General features: G+C 35.7%; 3 protein-coding genes across 3 annotated transcripts in view; all 3 read left to right on the forward strand.

The window, feature by feature from the left end:
- Positions 1-19358, forward strand: part of LOC124634845 — a 258449-nt gene that overhangs the window by 40393 nt on the left and 198698 nt on the right. The window contains exon 2 of the mRNA XM_047170496.1: positions 14108-14688. Within this exon, the coding sequence (XP_047026452.1) occupies positions 14196-14688 (493 nt within the window). The 5' untranslated portion in view covers positions 14108-14195. The remainder of the gene's footprint in view (positions 1-14107; positions 14689-19358) is intronic.
- Positions 1115-3000, forward strand: LOC124634841. Its single transcript, XM_047170492.1, has 2 exons — positions 1115-1927; positions 2143-3000. Exons 1-2 carry the CDS (start codon positions 1115-1117, stop codon positions 2554-2556), a joined length of 1227 nt encoding a protein of 408 aa, XP_047026448.1. The 3' UTR covers positions 2557-3000.
- Positions 2966-4549, forward strand: LOC124634842. The gene is made up of 2 exons (XM_047170493.1): positions 2966-3882; positions 4080-4549. Exons 1-2 carry the CDS (start codon positions 3115-3117, stop codon positions 4491-4493), a joined length of 1182 nt encoding a protein of 393 aa, XP_047026449.1. The 5' UTR covers positions 2966-3114; the 3' UTR covers positions 4494-4549.

The raw sequence follows: 19358 nt of genomic DNA on the forward strand, positions 1-19358 counted from the left end.
ACCGTGACATAAGAATACATGGATCTAAAATGAGCAGTCATTTAACTGACTAAAAAGTCAGTTAAAGATTTACACTCAATACTCAATCTCATCTGGATCATATGATGAGTCAAACTGACTCCATAAGCTTTAGTTGAATCAGAACACCACACAAAAAGCATTATTTTCGAAAAAAGAACTTAAAATTCCTACGTCACTTGAACGTCGTAATTTGACGTATCTGAATCGTCATGGTCTAATTTAAACGTCAACATCTCTGACAAGCCTCTTGTTCGAAAGCATTTACAAATATTGCCTGTTATGTGCTTGATACGTTCCTACCTCATTTATCTTATCTTGTAAATGTTCTTCAAATACTGGAATATGCACTATAATTTAGCTAACAAGGGGGGCTATTGATTGAGGCACAATGCATCCGGTGATTATGTTATCAGACAGTACACGAGCCTCTATTTACGTTTGTTTGAGAAAACAGTTTGTTCTAAAAGTCATTGTAAGGTGCAGTGTACAGTGAGAACTTTTTGGTAAGTCGTGGGATCAAAGGTAGATACGGGTCAAGACCAAAATGTTGAACATTTTTGAACTTTTTTTCTTTAGAGTTTTTGTCAATATTAGTCTGAAACTCTTAAAGTCGTTCAATAAAAGTCTCGGGACTCGGGACTATAGAGTCCCGGATTTTTGGGAGGCGAACGTGGGGCCGAAGCCAACACGCTGAAACCCTTTTGAGACAACTTTAATGAAATGGTGACACAAATATTATTGTACTTTCTGAGTGTACAGTACCAGAGAATCTTGAATCTCTGCGAGTCAAACGCGTGAGAATAGTCAGAAATTTTTGGGACAGTATTAATCAAATTGATGTACAATATACGGCAATTATCACGGCTTACACTATATAATTCTGTAAAGGCCCAACAATAATTCCTTCGAAATATATTGACAAAAGTAATGTCTACTGTGGTGTTCACCAAATTAACAATACTTGTCGGACACATCTACACTTCATTATAAAGCAACCCTTATATCGTATAATGCTTTTATATCATAAAAGGTCGGTACTACCGAGATCAGTAATTGTTTCTTACTCGCGTCAGTGGTTCATATCGTGTCCAAAATGCAAGTGGAAATAACTCCCGAAAAATATCCAACAGAAAAGAAGTTCATTTGTCCAAATCAGGTCGCTAATAATTTGGACAAATCTATTAACAGTATTATAGAAAAAACTGGATTCGTTACATATGATGTTGAAAAAATACCTCTTAGTACAAACGGTGGAAATTATCTCGGATTACTACATGAAATAAATATAAAAGGAGAAACAAAAGAAGGCACCAAAGAGTTGAATATTTTCGTGAAGTGCATTATCCCTGGTGAGAGCGATTTTCAAATTCTTTCGGTGACTGATGTTTACCAAATCGAAGTGTTTGCTTATAAAGAGTTCCTGAAGATTATCGATGAACTGCAAGAAGAGGCTCAAGTACCGAAAGAAGAAAGATACAAAATGGTCAAATGTTACGATGAAAGCAATTCCGAATTTGTGATCATGGAAAATATAGCAAAGAAAGGCTTCACAACTGGCCACAGATGCGATGTAGTGTCACTAAAGTTTGCCGAATTAGCTATGCAAGAACTTGCTAAATTCCATGCATTTTCCTTCGTACTACAAGAAAAACGACCAGAATTTTTCGAACAGAAGATTAAACCTTTGAAAACACCTTACACGTTTTGTGAACAGTTTAACCAATTTACTCGGAGTACGGTTAAAATGACGATGGATAATATTGATGATGAAGACACTAAGGCAAGAGTTGGCAAGTTTTGTAGAGGCATTGTGGAAAGATATAAAAAGCATTTTACCGATGAAACTATAAGGCGATGCTTGTGCCATGGTGATTATAGGCCGAACAATATACTGATGAAAAAAACCGTAAGTACTTTCTTTTATTTCAGTGACTAGTATAACTTTAATGTCCTTATGATGATTAATTTCTTGTTTAATATTTGTTATTCTGAACTTGGTTTCCCTTGATTTTATGCAGCTACCTATCTCTTTAAATATTTTTTGACCTTCCAAATTAAATTGTAGTTTGAGGTTTCCTTCTTTCTATTATCTTTACATAAATATTGTTTCCTTGTTGCCAGGATGGAGAAGTATCAGATATAATACCGGTGGACTATCAACTGATGCACTTCGGCTGTCCAGTGCTAGACATCTTCTATTTCATCAACATAAGCACAGACCGAGCATTCCGACGAGCTCACTTGACACATCTCAAAAATTTGTACCATGCAACGATGACCAATTTCTTAAAGAACTTCGACATTGATGTCAATTTGTACTATTCTAAGGATCAGTTTGAGAAAGACTATAAGGATAACTTGGATTATGGACTATCATTGTCGATTATGTATCTTCCTTTCATGATGGTTGCTGAAGATGACATACCTGATGTTACGAAAACTGATATGAGTGAAATTAGTTTTAAGCTTCATGATTCGTACAAAGATAGAATTAGAGGTATTGTTGAGGATTATATTGAGTGGGGTATTCTTTAAGTAATCATTGCCTCTTTTAAATTAAATAATGTAAATTTTTATAGTAGTAGGCTTACATAAATATTTGTTTAATTTTCATAATATTTTTGCTATCATTAGCTTTTATCGCGATAAAAATGGTTGTCTCAAGTCAGATGCTTCTGAAAACTAAATAAAACAATTTATATTCTAACTTCAATATAAACAGAACACTGGTTCAAGGCAAAATATGTCGCGTGTGCGCAAATGTCATTGACCGAATATGTCCGAAGCCGAGCATTTCCGAAGATTACCGAACCCTTCCGAATGATCGGACTTGTGACTAGTGGTCGTCGTTTTACCTTATACCAGTTTAATCTTCAATCTGTCAGTACCGTAGTGTATTGTGTTTTCTGTGTAAATATTGTAAATTATTAAACAAAACTGTGTGCTGTGTATTATTATGTAATACGTATTTATCTATCACTTGTTTTTTTATTATCATAACCTTATCTGATAAATTCCCCACATTTGACAACACGAGTGTGTTCAAACAAGACTTAGAAAAAGAGTTATTTGTTACATTATTCTTGTAACAAGATGGAAGAAAAACCACATGAGGATTTGCCATCGGAGTTGAGAATATATATGGAAAACATAGCAAAGAGTGAGGGTTTTATATCATACGAAATTGTTGGCAAAAAGCTACCGATAACTGGTGGAGGTTATATGGGAATTCTATACGAAGTAAATATACAAGGAAAAACAAATGAAGGTGATAAAGAATTAAACATATTCATCAAGAATATTGTCGAAAACGAACAAATGAAAATCTATTCAGTACCAAAAGTGTTCGAAAGAGAAGCAATTATTTATACAGATGTATTTAAAATATTTGATGAATTCCAGGATAAAGCTATTATACCTGACGATGAAAGATTTTTAATGCCTAAGACTTATGAAGGATGCAATCCAAAATCTATTATCCTTGAACATTTAGGTAAGAGAGGGTTTAAAGTATATGATAGAATGGAAACCATATCCTTAGATTATGCTAAACTATGTGTAACGCAACTTGGCAAGTTTCATGCACTTTCGTTTGTTTTACAAGCAGAAAGGCCTGAGTATTTTAAAGAGAAAATTGCTACCATGAAACAGCCTTTTAAATTCGAAGAAGATTGGCATGGATTTGTAAAGAATATGTATAATTATTCTATAAATTTTTTGGAACCAGATGTGAGAGATAAAGTAGGAGAAAGAATTTTGGAAAAGGTGGCAGATTACCCAAAGTATATGAATGATATTTCGGGCGTTTGCACACTCTGTCACGGCGATTTTAAGCATAACAATGTTATGGCTAAAGAAATTGTAAGTAGGAACTTGACAATGTATTTTTAGTTCTGTTGTTTTAGAGATAGGCACACACTGTTTTAATTATTAGAAAATACACTACTAAGCTGGATTGAGTTGATGTGGTTAACTTTCCCGTAATTTTAAAAGAGATCTTTTTGTACCTTACGTTTGTACTCACAAGCAAAGGTTTATCAAGTAATTGTTTCTTTCAGGATGCAAAAGTCAAAGAGGTAATAGCAATCGACTTCCAAATAGCTCACTATGGCTGTCCAATCTTGGACTTCCTATACTTCATTTTCAATGGAACCGACAAAGACTTTCGACAAAAACATCTGGTGTACCTCAAGGACCTATACTATGACAGTATGAAGAACTTTCTTGAATATTTCGGAATGGACATAGAAAAAGTTTTTCAAAGGATGGAATTTGAGAAAGTTTTTAAAGAGAAGATGGATTTTGGTTTGATGATAAACGTGTTCTATGTACCGTTTTTGTTTGCGGCTGATGAAGATGCACCCGATGTAGCTAATGAGTCGCTATCGACTTTGTCTTTCAAAGTTGATGACCGATTTAAAGAGCGGTTCCGTGGTGTGGTAGATGATTTTATTGAGTGGGGATATCTTTAAAAGGATTTACTTGTGTAATGTATTTTAAAAAAATAAACTTCTTATCGCTTTTGAAATGTGTGTTTATTAGTACCTGTAGGTGCTGTTCTTTTCTAAACTAAGAAACGGTGAAGACTCTTAAATATTCTAATTTATTTAAAATGATTATCTTCAAGTTTAGATACCGATCTGAGATAATAGGTTGATAATTATTTAATTAACTCACGTACCACATAATGTAGTAAAATGTACGTCTCTTCTTACACATAATTAAAGTTGGCGAGGCAATTTCTTGTGCCCTTATTATTTGGTAAGAGCAAACCGCAAATATGTAGCTTGATAGGGCTGCTGGTGGAGTTAACATTTGTTAAGGAAAATAGTTCAAGATCTGAGCAAAGCTGTTGATTAGGGAGACCATTCGCAACAGAAATACATAATCTTTGAAGATTTTAACAGTCTAACTATCATGGTTCATGAGACACAGTCAGGTGACATATGGACAAACAAACGGATATCGAAGTCTTACCAACTAGGTTCCTGTTTTCCCCTTTGGTACGGACGCTATAAATGCATTTTACATTTAGCAATCTGCAAATAATACGATTGCTATTTATATTCTAACTAAGCATAAAACTAGCAAACAACAAAATAGCTAAACGATCAAATAAAATCAAAAACATCGGATAAATATTTATGATCTCTCGCAATCTCGTTTATTTGTTGGGTATTTGATTTATTGTTTGAATTTCAAATTCAACTTTTTGACAAAAATATTTAATATTAAAATTGATACGATTAGTAACAGATAACAACAGTGCTTTGTTTTCATTGACACATTACGTTACAAATTGGCTTAATTTGTTTAAAATTATTGGTCAAACATGTATCCATACAAACGTGTTTAGAGTTGGTATTAGAGGGATTAAGTACTCTTCAAAATTGAATGTAACTTTTGGTTGATGCTATTTTGTACTCAAATGTTACAATTTCAATACTGCAATAGCGTATTTTAATAAGATTATATGAAACGTTGTTAACGTTTTCGCACTAGAGGAGTTTTCGCTCGGTTTTCGGTTTGTAGATAGAAGACAACCAGTGCGGAAGATGACGTTAAAACCCGACCAGCAGATTATTGCCACTCGGAATGTGACCCGGTGTGAAACCGCGGTAAGCAGATCCTGTAATTATTTTTGAGGAGTATCTTGGATTGGTCACTGTGTTTTGGATGGCACGTTAAACTGTAGGTCCCGGCTGTCATTGAACATCCTTGGCAGTTGTTACGGGTAGTCAGAAGCCAGTAAGTCTGACACCAGTATAACCAAGGGGTATCGGGTTGCCCGGGTAACTGGGTTGAGGAGGTCAGATAGGCAGTCGCTTCTTGTGAAGCACTGGTACTCAGCTGAATCCGGTTAGACTGGAAGCCGACCCCAACATAGTTTGGGAAAAAGGCTCGGAGGATGGATCTGGGATTGGTCAGTGCTTCATAAAGATGGAATCACTTATTACCTTGTTTTTTTTTTTAAAGTAAATAAGTATAACTTTACAAAAATCTTTTTGAGTTATGAGAAAAGTTTTGTAAACTTCCTTCTTCATTATGGTTTATACTAAGGGCTTAAGTACCTGTTTCTTATCTGTTATCTTCGATCGTCTGAAAAGTTTTTAGTGGAAATTCTCTTTCGTGGATATTTTGTAAGACGTGCTTTTGTTTTCGTGTTATAAGTTTATTTAAGTAATGGTTATTAGGCGGGGCTGTAATTATATTTAGAGTGTAATAATTGTGTGTAATAATTTATTATAACTCTATATTATCGTTTAATACAAGGTGTTGATTTGCATTTGTGCCATACTTCAGGAGGAAGACATGAAATACATAAATAATCGATTGGAATTACAGTAGTCGGGAAATAGCTAATATACACTGCTTTTTTTTGTCATTGTCATTTCGTAGTGTAAATACGTACCAATTTTTTTATTGATTTGGGTCGAGAATCAGTAGTATAATTACGTCCTTGAATATGACACGGATGCAAATCAACAGCTTGTATAAATATAAGTATGTGTTAGGTACTTCATTATTTAGCGAAAATGTTGTTAAAAGTGGAAATGTCACTATCGCTCAATCATTTATTTTAATTTTATTTTATTTCTTATAGGTATAATATAAACATATTCTTTAAAAAAATGAAGTTTTAATTTCCACTCGCATGTTATTCTGATGCAAAATGATAATGTATTATAGATCTATGTATATCATAGACTACGTGACCACAGACAGCTAATTTGATAGATAGGCTATCAGTCTATTATTACTGTCAACAGTAGGTTATTATGCTTCATTATCTACTGCCAGTTGCCACTGTACAGGCCACTAATTGCTAGATATTAAAACAATACTAGGTATGGTGCATAATACCTATTCTATATATACCAGTGGTAATAATACTCATTGGTTGGTTAACGGACAATTTACCTTTACGACATTTTCAAAATTGTAGACAGTAAGGAAAGTCAAAGAGTTTTTTAAAGAGACGGACAGAGGAGCGAAAACAATAGGGTCCCGTATTACCTTTTAGGTACGGAACCCTAGAAAAATGTGAATTCTACATGAACGATATTCATTCGAGTTTCGGGTAACATTACAAGTGCTCAATTAAGAAATTATTATTAATCCAGTCAGATATGCCCAATTAATCCATTACTTAAGGCAACATTAACATACGAAGCCTAATATAACAAGAGCGAATGTTTTGTTTCTATTACCCCGGCTATCATGGCGCCCAGCTTTAATTACTTAAGTGTACAACTTTACACTTAGAGTACAACTTGACACGCGCTCATTGCAAACTTTAAGTCGGCCCACTGTTGCCCCGGTGGCTGAAGAAAATAATTTCGTAAAATCCTGTTTTCAATCAAAGTTTTTAGTCGGTATGATCATCTTGAATTCAGTTACCGTGGCAGCCCAATACCCCATTGGTTAGACTGGTGTCAGACTTACTGGCTTCTGACTACTCATAACGACTGCCAAGGATGTTCAATGACAGCCAGTCCGATACCGGTCAAATATGTCATCGTTGTTATGTGTGTACTTCCATTCATCTTCATACTGATTTATGAGCCAAAATCAACCATCGGCCGGCTAAAAGTTTGTAGTTAGTTGTTACTCAGTTGCATTAAAACGTGTAACTTAGCTCTAAAGGATGAATAGAGGTCGTTTGAATTGACCTGGGAAGTGTGGTCAGTCATGTGTTATACATATACCCAGGGGGGTCGGAAAATATATTTTAGATTTTGTGGGATGTGTCAACGGTAATGCCCATTTGAATATGAAGTTAGGATGTGGTCTAAAAAGTATGTACCATGTTGAGTGATTAATGAATATTTTAGGGCACTATATTCATCAAATGTAGATACTGAAAATACTACTATACGGAAAACTCGATCCAGGAAAATCTCACAATAATTTTAAATAGGAACTTCAGAATTAATAGGCACTGTTTCTTCAAGGTGCCTAGGTTTATTTTCAAACTCGAGTTATATTTGTCGCTATTCCGAAGAAACTTCTAGCTTATTTTTCAACAGTTCCTAACATTCTATAAAGGATAACTACCAACTATTGCCATAACCAAATAAAATCCCTTTCATGTAACAAAATCTCTCAAAGCAGGGTAAGCTAATCCATTTTTCAATATCCTCGGATCAACATTGCTGAATAAAAATAAACACAATATCCTCTGTGACGTCATAATCTGTATTTCCATCTAAAAATCCATTCGTCCGTGGAGTCAGGCCTGCGGTGGAACACACACTACCACGCGATATGGAATTCATTCTGGAACTCGCCAACAAACACACAACAGCATGTGCATTCGCTGTCAAATATTTATGTCAGATCTGACAGCGACTGCACGTGCGTTGTCGCTTCGATCCAAAACGGTTTCAAGTTAACACATTGGTAGCTACTTACTCCTACAAACCAGTAGCGTAGCTGAAGCTATAGGTATTTAATGCAGTCGCAGCATGTGCGGTCGGCAGTTACAGTCAGCTGCAAGAATTGAAGCCCTTATAAGCATAGTGGCTAACAGCCTTTCTATGATAACGATTTACCAAGCGACATCGCCCGAACAAACCAAGAGATATCGTGCGGAAAAATCAACCAGTGTAAAAAGGCTGTTAGTGGTCGATGTATTAAACGTCGTGGTCATGTTTTAACCTAACATCTGGATATGTTCATGGTGAGCTAGTAATATGCTCGTGTGTGATCCGCCTTAGTATGAACGTGTATGGGATCATGGCTGGTATTAAATAAGCGGTTCGTGAATACTCTTGACCGTAACGAAAGTAAAGCTTCCGTGTAGTGCTAGCTATGCAATAATACTTTATATTGTAATTTTATAAAAAAAAGAAAGAAATAATTTATTTTTTTCTATACAACTTTTTATATATTTATAGATACTTAAGTAATATACTTTATCCAAAAAAGTACACAAATACAAAACGATTATTGTAATGTGTACTGCGTCTCCCTTAATGTCAGTCCATTTCAGTAATCATACCCAATTTTAGCCTGATGTTGATGGGTAATTTTATATCTCCATATATCTTTACTATAGCTTAGTGCTAGAATATAAATAGCCGTCGTTAAAGTCATGTACGATCATTTATAGTTCGGCCATTCAGAGAATGCGTTCCTGACACGTCGCGATTGAACTGACGACGTAACTTTGCAATGGCGTTGCAGTTACGATAAAAATATTTTTGCTGGTTGTTTACCGTTTTAACAATTGAGGAGCATTAAAACAACATTATTATATCAATAATCAATGAATGTAGTTACGTCGTCAGTTCAATCGCGACGTGTCAGGAACGCATTCTCTGAATGGCCGAACTATAATCGCTTGAATCCTAACTTAACAGTGAAGCTATTATATGCCATTTAAGAAAACATTAGACCAGTGTTCCATTAGGGGTCTTACTAGTGAAAACGATTTTGAGTCAAGGTCATTTATTTGAGAAAACGAATCAAGGTCATTTATTTCATCAGAATCTATTTCTACTTTAACTTGGAACCGAAGCAATATTAAAAACAATATTTATGTAAGATTTTTGTCAAATAGAATAAAACTTTATGGGGCCAACTAAAGAAGAAAGAAACCCAACCAATCTCGTCGAAATAAAAATCAATAGAAAACACCACTCTTCATAATAACCGTAACAGCAACATTATCAAAAACAAAATGCGAACTCGAAAATAATATTTTTAACAAACACAAAGGGTAACTTTGAAACTGAATACCCTAATCAAAGTCAAGGAAAAATATTTTGCTTTTATCCACTCAATAGGTTTCATTGTCCTTCAGCCTTTATCAAAACTGATAAATAGGTTTGTAGGGCGCCCCAGCCTGGCACAAAGCATGCCAAGAGTAGCCAATCTATTAGTCTCCTTAGAAAATATTTTTTCGGAGAACCTTAAAAACATGTTTGTGGAAACAATATTGATTACAGCTATTGTTATTCGAAAATACGAAGATTAAAGACGGCTTTGAGATGAATTATTAATGAATCTGATCAAGGTATACGTATATTGTGGAGTGGTAATCAATTTAGCTATTCAAATGGTGCTGGGTAAAATTTTGATCTTGTTCAGACTTTAAGTAATGATGACATAGAATTGAATTGTACAGTCAGCACCAAAAGTCGATGAACAGAATCTACATGACAAAACACCTGTTCACAATAAAATGCCATAAGTTATAGTCGCAACTAGGAAACAAAATAGACTGTACACCAGAAACTTACAAAAGTCGTTAAACACGAGTATTTCAAAAGTATCTGTGCACTAGTATTCCTAAAGTCGCTGTACACCATCAATCCAAATGTCGCTGAACATCATTGTATCAAAAGTCACTAAACAGCAGTAAATACAAAATTAGGTTAACAAAGTATATTTTTAATGTTGCCGTGTGTTAATGTACTTTTGACGCTTATGTTGTTCAGCTACTTTTGGGACAGTACTTGCTTGACCTTAATAATGTATGTTAACACGTTAGTATCTATTTCAATAATTTTAATAATTATTTTGGAAATACACTCTTTTGCAAAAAAAGCGGGCACCTATGCGAAATCTTAGTTTTAAGGACTTTACGTGTATTTCAAAGGGTTTTAATGATTGTAGTATGTTTCTAGCATCAAAAGGGTTAGCCAAGCATGCGTGAGAGTGTATTCTAAATTTGAATTTTGTACAATTGCTAAGAAATTGGTTAAACCTTGTTTTGGACTAATTGCTGGCAGAAAGTTCGTCGGTGCTTTGAAAAGTTTTTGAAGTGATTTTCAGAAAACTGATAATGCAGTCTTATTCATGTACCTTTTTGTTAGATCAAAACATTTTTGAAAAACTATGCGTATTTGATAAAATTTTCACCTGCTCTAAATGGGCTATACTGATGATTGATGGCAATGTTAAGAGTTGCGGTATTTTAGTGTAAAGCGTTCTTCTATTTAGATGTTATACCCACGTGTTTTAAAATATCGCTTTTTCATAATTAAACATTATTTAGAGGAGTATCAGTACATTGGGCTGCGACAAAACCAATTTAAAGTAAGCAGTGCCGATCGCAACTCGTCTCCTATCGTACTTTGACATTAAAAAATACCAAATTTTGTGAAATGTTAAAATTAACCACATGAAAAATGATGAGGAGGGTTTAAGCTATCTAAAAAGTCTAATTATTGCCGCGTTGAAGCTCTCTATCTCCATAGGTATCGGGTTACTAAACGATGATTTCGCTGAAAGGGAGTCAAGAATTCAAACGTATGTTTCTCAAGAAATGAGCAGATAGCCAATTATTGTTATGATTTAAGCAGGAAAGTGCTGTAGATGCTAGGAAATCTCGGTGCAGGCAAGTTTATTTAATAAAATGTCAGTGGGATGAAAACACGCTATTTGAACGCTCAGACTCATAGATCTTCGGAGGTCTACGGAGTTTCCCAAGAGACTAGGTTGTTTGAAAATCAGTGATTACGAGACCTTAAGACCTCGTGCTCACAGTCTATGCGCTATTTTCTGTATTTTGTAGAATTTCAAGATTTTTTAAAATGTTAAAGTCCGAAAGGAGACGAGTTGTGATCGGCACTGCTTACTTTAAATTGGTTTTGTCGCAGCCCAATGTACTGATACTCCTCTAAATAGTGTTTAATTATTACAGATTTCTCAAATTCAAATTCAAATTCAAATTCTTTATTTGCAGAATATGGGTAAGTATACAAGATGTTCTTAAAATAAATTATAAATCGCCATAATCAGGCTCACGCCATGCAAATTTGTTGCAACCGAACAGTTACATGCAAAGATATCGAAAAAAAAAAATAGTCCATACAATTACGAAAATGTCAATCTTACAATAATTAATAATATTACATTCGGTTATTAATCTTAATACTAATAGAAAAAAAAATACAAAATAATACATAATGTCAAAGAGCAGAAATAGTCACTAAATTGTTTTAATTATTTACATATTATGATACAATGTTTCTTTCGTACTAGTTTTATATTCAGATTAAACAGATAAATAAGTTTATATTCCGATTAACAGTTTTTTTTTGTTATAATTTATCATCAAGAAATTCTTTTACTGAGTAATACGATTTGTCTATCAGTATTTTCTTTACTTGATTTTTAAAAATGTTATTATTAGATATTTTGAGTAAGGAGTTAGGTAAATGGTTGTACACTCTAGGGATCATGCAAAACACACTACTATTCAAAAGACCAGTTCTGTTAGAAATAAAGCTTATTTTAAATTGATGCCTCTTGCTTTTTAGCTTAACAAAAAAGTTGCTGTTATTTCTGACAAACATAATCATATCCAAAATATATAAACAGGGAACGTGTTAGGACTTTAATTTTAGGAAATATTGGTCTACAGCTTTCTGTCTGCTGCATCCTAAACATCGCTCTAACGCATTTCTTTTGCGCTCTGAATACCGATTCTTTATCTGCAGAGTTGCCCCAGAACATAACACCATACATTAAAAGAGGGGTAACGTACCCATGATAGGCTGTAAGAAGTGTTGATGTACTAACGGTTTTTGAGAGCATGTAGATTGCATACGAATATTGATTTAGTTTTTTGCATAACATTTCCACATGTGGTTTCCAATTTAACTGAGAGTCAATGTTTACCCCCAAGAATCTTGTTACATTTACTTGTTCAATTTTTGTGTCTAGGTAACTTTTATCCATTTCTTTTAATGCATCAACCCTATTTCTAAACGTCATCAATTTTGTTTTGCTTAAATTAATTTTTAAATTATTCGAAATTAGCCATTTAACAATATTATTTAAAGAATTATTTATCTCAATTTCCATTTGGCCTTTATCTCTTCCAGTAAATATAATTGTCCTATCGTCAGCAAATAAAACAGTATTATTAGGCGTTACGCCAGGTAAATCATTTATATATATAATAAATAACAATGGCCCCAATACACTACCTTGTGGTACCCCAAAATTATTATTTTTGTAGTTAGATTCGTAAGTAGTTAATTTTTTATTTGAATAGTTTAGTCTTGTAATTATGAAAAAGCGATATTTTAAAACACGTGGGTATAACATCTAAACAGAAGAACGCTTTACACTAAAATACCGAAACTCTTAACATTGCCATCAATCATCAGTATAGCCCATTTAGAGCAGGTGAAAATTTTATCAAATACGCATAGTTTTTCAAAAATGTTTTGATCTAACAAAAAGGTACATGAATAAGACTGCATTATCAGTTTTCTGAAAATCACTTCAAAAACTTTTCAAAGCACCGACGAACTTTCTGCCAGCAATTAGTCCAAAACAAGGTTTAACCAATTTCTTAGCAATTGTACAAAATTCAAATTTAGAATACACTCTCACGCATGCTTGGCTAACCCTTTTGATGCTAGAAACATACTACAATCATTAAAACCCTTTGAAATACACGTAAAGTCCTTAAAACTAAGATTTCGCATAGATGCCCGCTTTTTTGCAAAAGAGTGTATTTCCAAAATAATTATTAAAATTATTGAAATAGATACTAACGTGTTAACATACATTATTAAGGTCAAGCAAGTACTGTCCCAAAAGTAGCTGAACAACATAAGCGTCAAAAGTACATTAACACACGGCAACATTAAAAATATACTTTGTTAACCTAATTTTGTATTTACTGCTGTTTAGTGACTTTTGATACAATGATGTTCAGCGACATTTGGATTGATGGTGTACAGCGACTTTAGGAATACTAGTGCACAGATACTTTTGATATACTCGTGTTTAACGACTTTTGTAAGTTTCTGGTGTACAGTCTATTTTGTTTCCTAGTTGCGACTATAACTTATGGCATTTTATTGTGAACAGGTGTTTTGTCATGTTGATTCTGTTCATCGACTTTTGGTGCTGACTGTACTTAGCTGTGATTGAAAGCCCATTTTGAGATTATTAAATGCGATCAGGGATTTGTAATAAGTAATTCGGTAGTGACAGCTTTTGCGGGCAAGAATGTTCAAAAGTACTTAAATCAAAATAAACACTTGAAAATCGGTATTATTGGCAAATTATAGCTGTATGGTTGAATATAAGCTAATGGTATTTTTTTCTTTTTCAGATAAACCGCAAACGAAAACCATGAACGAGATAGAACCAAACTTACTTCCCCCACGAGAGTCGAGACACAGAATCGACTCCACATAAATATGACATCAAGCCATCTTCTGATGTCAAAATACCGAAAACCGATGCAATGTCAGACGGTGAAGAGCAACATGAAAAACCCGACCAAATTCAAAATGAACAGAATCACAGTAAATTTTTTGATGACGATAGTCATCTTAGCTTTGTTGCCTTATAGCTCGACACTGAGTTTGCCGAACGGTGATCCTGCCCCGGGCAGATCGCCGGGACCACCTCAACTGGATGACAAAGAAGTTGCACCTGATGATAAAGCTATAGAAATTCCTGAGGTTTACGATGAAACAACGACTAGTGAGGAAGTTATAGAGGTGACAACTGTGAGTGAGGTAGTGAGTGAAAGTACGGTGGATATCAGTGATGCATGTGCCTTCGCGAGGATCCCGAGTGACAGTGACGATATCGTCACGCTCAGTGACGCAGATAGTGACGTTAACCTGACGCTTAGCCATCCCGTATTCGAAGCTGACCAGCTGGTGCGGGGAGTGGTTTACGATGGTAAGTCTTCTGATATTTTTAGTCATATAAGCTAGAAAATAAGTAGCACAGACGAGAAAATAAAAGCAGAATCTATAAGCGCTGGCTAGAGATAGCGTCGCGATAAAATTATTTTCAAAATAAGATCGTTCTTAAGCCATTTTCTAGTGAGCACGTTCACATCGTACCATCTAAGACTATCTATAAGACCGTGGGAATAGCCTGTTGCAAAATATTGAATGCAATTCAATTCTCTGTATAACATGAAGCTAGATTCAGCTTTGAATTTCCATCTCGAGATCTCAACAATATTGCGTCCATCTGGGACTTACCCAAAGACGTGAAATTCAACGAATACATAATCTATGTAAATTAGAATTGAATTATTTATGTATGATTATGTAAAGAACATAATCTATTGATGTTTTAGAATTATGATTCGTTGTATATACGAGCCCGTTTGTTCGTTCGTCTGAACAGACAAGTCATTAAATATTCACAGAGAGGAGCTTCGTCGGTTGAGATATTGATATTCAGTAATATAGCCATCTTATTTTTATTCTTTTCAAGTTTTCATGCGATTATTTCAGTCGTATCAATGGATTCTGATTATAATTCCAAGAATTATTGAGTCCAATTTGAAACGTTTCTACAATCATACCTATTCATCTTTATTAGCATCTATTATAGAAAAGCCGCATTGTATTCCCGACAAATAGCCAGAATATATTTCGGCGAAGCTTCTAGAATAGCATTTAGACAGAATAGGACTCTAGGGAGGGTATGGGACCGGGTAGTCAACACTCGAGAAACTGATTGCTTCTCGTTGTAGACACAAACGACATTTGTGTCAGACATTGCGAGTTTGTGCGGCGATTCATTAGACGGAGCGGTGAGACGGTGTCTTGGAGATATTGCCTTTGTGACGTCATTGTTGTAATCATATTATCATGCTTGTTTGTGAGAACAGTGTTGCAAACGAATTTCCAATAATATGTCATCAGAATGGAATTTCATTTGGTCAGAGGTACACTGTCAGACATCGTTTGATGTTTGTATGGAACAATCAAAGAGTGTTTCTTTATGCGACGTTGCGGATTCGTGCACACAGTTTTGTTTGATTCAACGCGAAATGCAAGCGAATGGTAGATTAATGGTATGGTTGCTCGACTTTTCAGAACAGTGAGCAAATTATTTAGTTTCGCTTAGAAACAATAACAGTAGGTACCTATGACTTGCAAAAACAAGACAATGATTAATGGCACGTCTAAGCGTAATATTTAGGTATTCTGAAATTGAATATATAAAGAATGTGTATTTAAAGCGAGCTGAGCCGGGAGTTTTCCATCCGATTACATTTGAGAAGAAAATCCGAAACAAAGGTCAAGGCCCCTTTTAAGGTCCAGACGTTTTATTTGGATTATGTAGTATTAGAATAATGCTTGAGTAACTAGTAAATATACATACCTTTACCTTTTAGTTATAGTTTTATGAAACGTTATTAAAGTCTTAATTATAGGACTACTAGCTTCCGCCCGCGGCTTCGCCCGCGTAGAGTTCGGTTATATCACTTCTTCACAAGTCCGGGATAAAAGCTATCCTATGTTCTGTCTCAAGGTCAACTCTATCTCAGTACTAAATTTTTTTTATTTTTTATTTATTTATTTAAATCAGGCATCAAGGCCCATAGAAAACACTATACATAAATATTATAACATTAAATCATATACTAATACATATTTTATACAAACTACTTAAAACTAATGCACACGAAGTGTCGGCGTCGTGTTACGCTGCGAGGTGTCGCGTAGCCATCCTCGGAACCTCCGATAGACGACACCCTTCGGCCAAAACTCTTCCTTAAGGAATGTGTCGATGTAATGAGTTGGAACTCGCACCATGAACGAATTGAAGTTCGTATTATGGCGCGACTCCAACTTCGCCACCCTCAAGGTCCAGTTGGTCTTGGATCGAACATACTCCACGATCTGCTCCACCGTCGTGGTGTGATGTAGACGGGACACGTACAACTGCGTCGTTGGTACTGCAGGACGCAGCAGGATGTTGGGTCCAGTTTGTGCGGTACCGCACTGATTCCTACAAGGTGGCCTCTTCTTTCTCCTTTCTACCTTTATGAAGCCATCCTTGTCGTACGTGTCCTTCTTAGGACCAGTCTGTGGCTGTGATGTGCCACGGGTTTGTTGACCCCCTTTTGCTTTGGCCCGCTTTGTTTGCGTCACAGCAGGCTTGTTGGTGGCTGCTACTGCCGCGTAGGCGCGTTTAGGGGTCGATGTTCCTACGCGAGGTTCGGCCGCAGGTGTTGACACAGCAGCGGCGGCGGCGGCGGGGCGGGGTGCATCGTCAGCGACATCGGCGACCGGTGACGCACTCGAATTCGCCGACTCGAAACTGATGACGGACGCATTTTGCGCCCCGCGACGAGTGTTCACATTTAATACATCCAATGACCCACTTATAGAAACAGCGTTGCGCAACAACGCCACTTCACCACGCAGGTCATTGATAGTAACCTGTGACGCTTCCATCTTGGACTTCATATCCTCCAGGCTTGCCTTAAGACACGTTATGTCTTTCAACAGCCTGGTGACGTCGACGTGATCGAACGTGACGGGAGGCAGCTTATGCAAGTCCTTCGCCACGAATTCAGGCACGTCATCAGGATCCGTCCTCTTCAGCAGGGAGATGATGTCCTGCAGGCTCTTGTCGCCACCGTCCCTTCGGCGGGATGGCATCTGCTCGAGTTGTCCGAGCGACTGGAAGAGCAACAGCTTAGCGCTGCAAACCTCCTCCTCTTTGTACGCTGATCTGCAGATCTGCACAATGCTGACCTCATCCATATAATCAATGGCAAAACTTCGTTGGCGATGAGCGGTTTAGAACTCATCGCGACTAAGACGGGCAGCGGCTAATGCCGCGCAAAACGCGAATATAATATTCGTACTGTGCAGCGAAAACGCGACCGTTCTCGAGCGCGCATTGCACTGCAATTGCAATGCGCGCTCGAGAACAATAATTATGAAAATTAAGATCAGTTCAGTGGTTAAGACGTGAAAGCGTAACAGACAGACAGAGTTACTTTCGCATTTATAATATTAGTAGGGATAGCAGGGATGCGTGTTCGATTTCAAGTCAGGCCAGCAAATACAATTTTTGTGATAATCCTACAAGGAAAAGACTAAGCAAGAAAGTCAAATATAAGTACCGTAAATACTTTTGATCGAACATTCTCTTTATGTGACAATTTCTGCTCTTCGTGCAAAGAAAGCTGTTTCAAAACTCATGACTTTCAATATTCAAAATACTTTTCTATGCGCACAAAATTGCAGTGGGTTTATTCAAAAATCTATTTACAATAACAGTCTGAAAACATGCATAAAAGCTTCCCAGCAATATATATTTACGTTCGTAGCCAATATTCATATAGCGAGGAGCTTTGCAAAGCGAGATACTCTATAATGCAAGTGCCTCTAACTAAGAGCTCTCCACACTGCAAACTTTTAGTCGCCCGACAGTTTGTTTGGGCTCACAAATCAGTATGGAAATGAATGGTAAATGCATAACAACGATCAGGTATTTGGCCGGTATCAGACCGACTTAAAACTTGAAATTGAATTTACGATTTTTAAAATTATAGGTACTTAATGTTTTTTTTCATCTATCAGACCAATTGTAGGCCGACTCTTTAGTGTGCCGGTACATGCAATTTAAAAAATATGAAACATTTTTATATGGCCCTGGATAGCTTTGGCATAAATTCAGTAAAAGTTCAGTTTTCAGTACAATTCGAATGTTATGGAAAATTATTTGTCCCTCAGGTTTTACCCACGCGTTTTAATTTTCATAAAGTAGAATAACGTGTATATTTTGAATAAATTCGGTTTTTCATTTTAAGAAGTTAAGTTCGTTTTTATTACGAGTCCGTTTTATTGAAAACCTAAATTGTGAATTGATGTTTAAATTGAAATATTATTTTTCATTAAAAGTATAATTGGTTACGATATTATGCTTCATAAAAGTTTTTAGTAAATGCGTCTGTTTTTGCAGTGGGACAGTAAAAGCTAAATGTTATTACTTATTTTATTTTGAATGTACAATTGGGAACAATATTTTCATTATACAGCCATAACAACAACACAGCTAAATGTTTTGTCTTGATTAAACTTTTTCCAATTCACCATATATCACCACCAGCCTTTTTATCGTCCCACTGCTGGGCTCAGGCCTCCTCTCACACAGAGAAGGATTAAGCACTTCTTTATACACATGAATCCGGTTAAAATTTGCCACTTTTCAGAGGTTAAGGTAAAAAAATAACTCTTTGTTTACTAGGCAACAGAAAAAGGCGGTTAAAATTAACTCGGTTTAGACAGTTAATCGTGAATTTAAAATCCGAGCCCGCTATTACGGCAGACATGTTGTGACTTGTTTGACATCCCCCTGTATAAACGCTTTATGATTTTTTCAAAGTTAAACAAACTTTGCTACGTGAGGTGCTTTTTTAATTATATATTTTTTATTAAGGACAAGGTTAGTGTAAAAAAGTTGGTTTTCTGGGTTGGCTGTCGCGCTTTAGTATCAAAACTGCTGAACCGATATAAATGTTTGGTAATACGCATAAAGATAGTCTAGACATCTAGAGCCTTATAAAGAACATAGGTTTCCTTTTATCA

Source organism: Helicoverpa zea, chromosome 12, assembly GCF_022581195.2.
Source record: "Helicoverpa zea isolate HzStark_Cry1AcR chromosome 12, ilHelZeax1.1, whole genome shotgun sequence".
Lineage (NCBI taxonomy): Eukaryota > Metazoa > Arthropoda > Insecta > Lepidoptera > Noctuidae > Helicoverpa > Helicoverpa zea.

Coding starts and splice junctions, on each gene's coding strand:
- LOC124634841 (XM_047170492.1), top strand. CDS start 1,115: ATGCAAGTGGAAATAACTCCCGAAAAATATCCAACAGAAAAGAAGTTC. Junction 1,928..2,142: donor ATATACTGATGAAAAAAACC/GTAAGTACTTTC, acceptor CCTTGTTGCCAG/GATGGAGAAGTATCAGATAT.
- LOC124634842 (XM_047170493.1), top strand. CDS start 3,115: ATGGAAGAAAAACCACATGAGGATTTGCCATCGGAGTTGAGAATATAT. Junction 3,883..4,079: donor ATGTTATGGCTAAAGAAATT/GTAAGTAGGAAC, acceptor TGTTTCTTTCAG/GATGCAAAAGTCAAAGAGGT.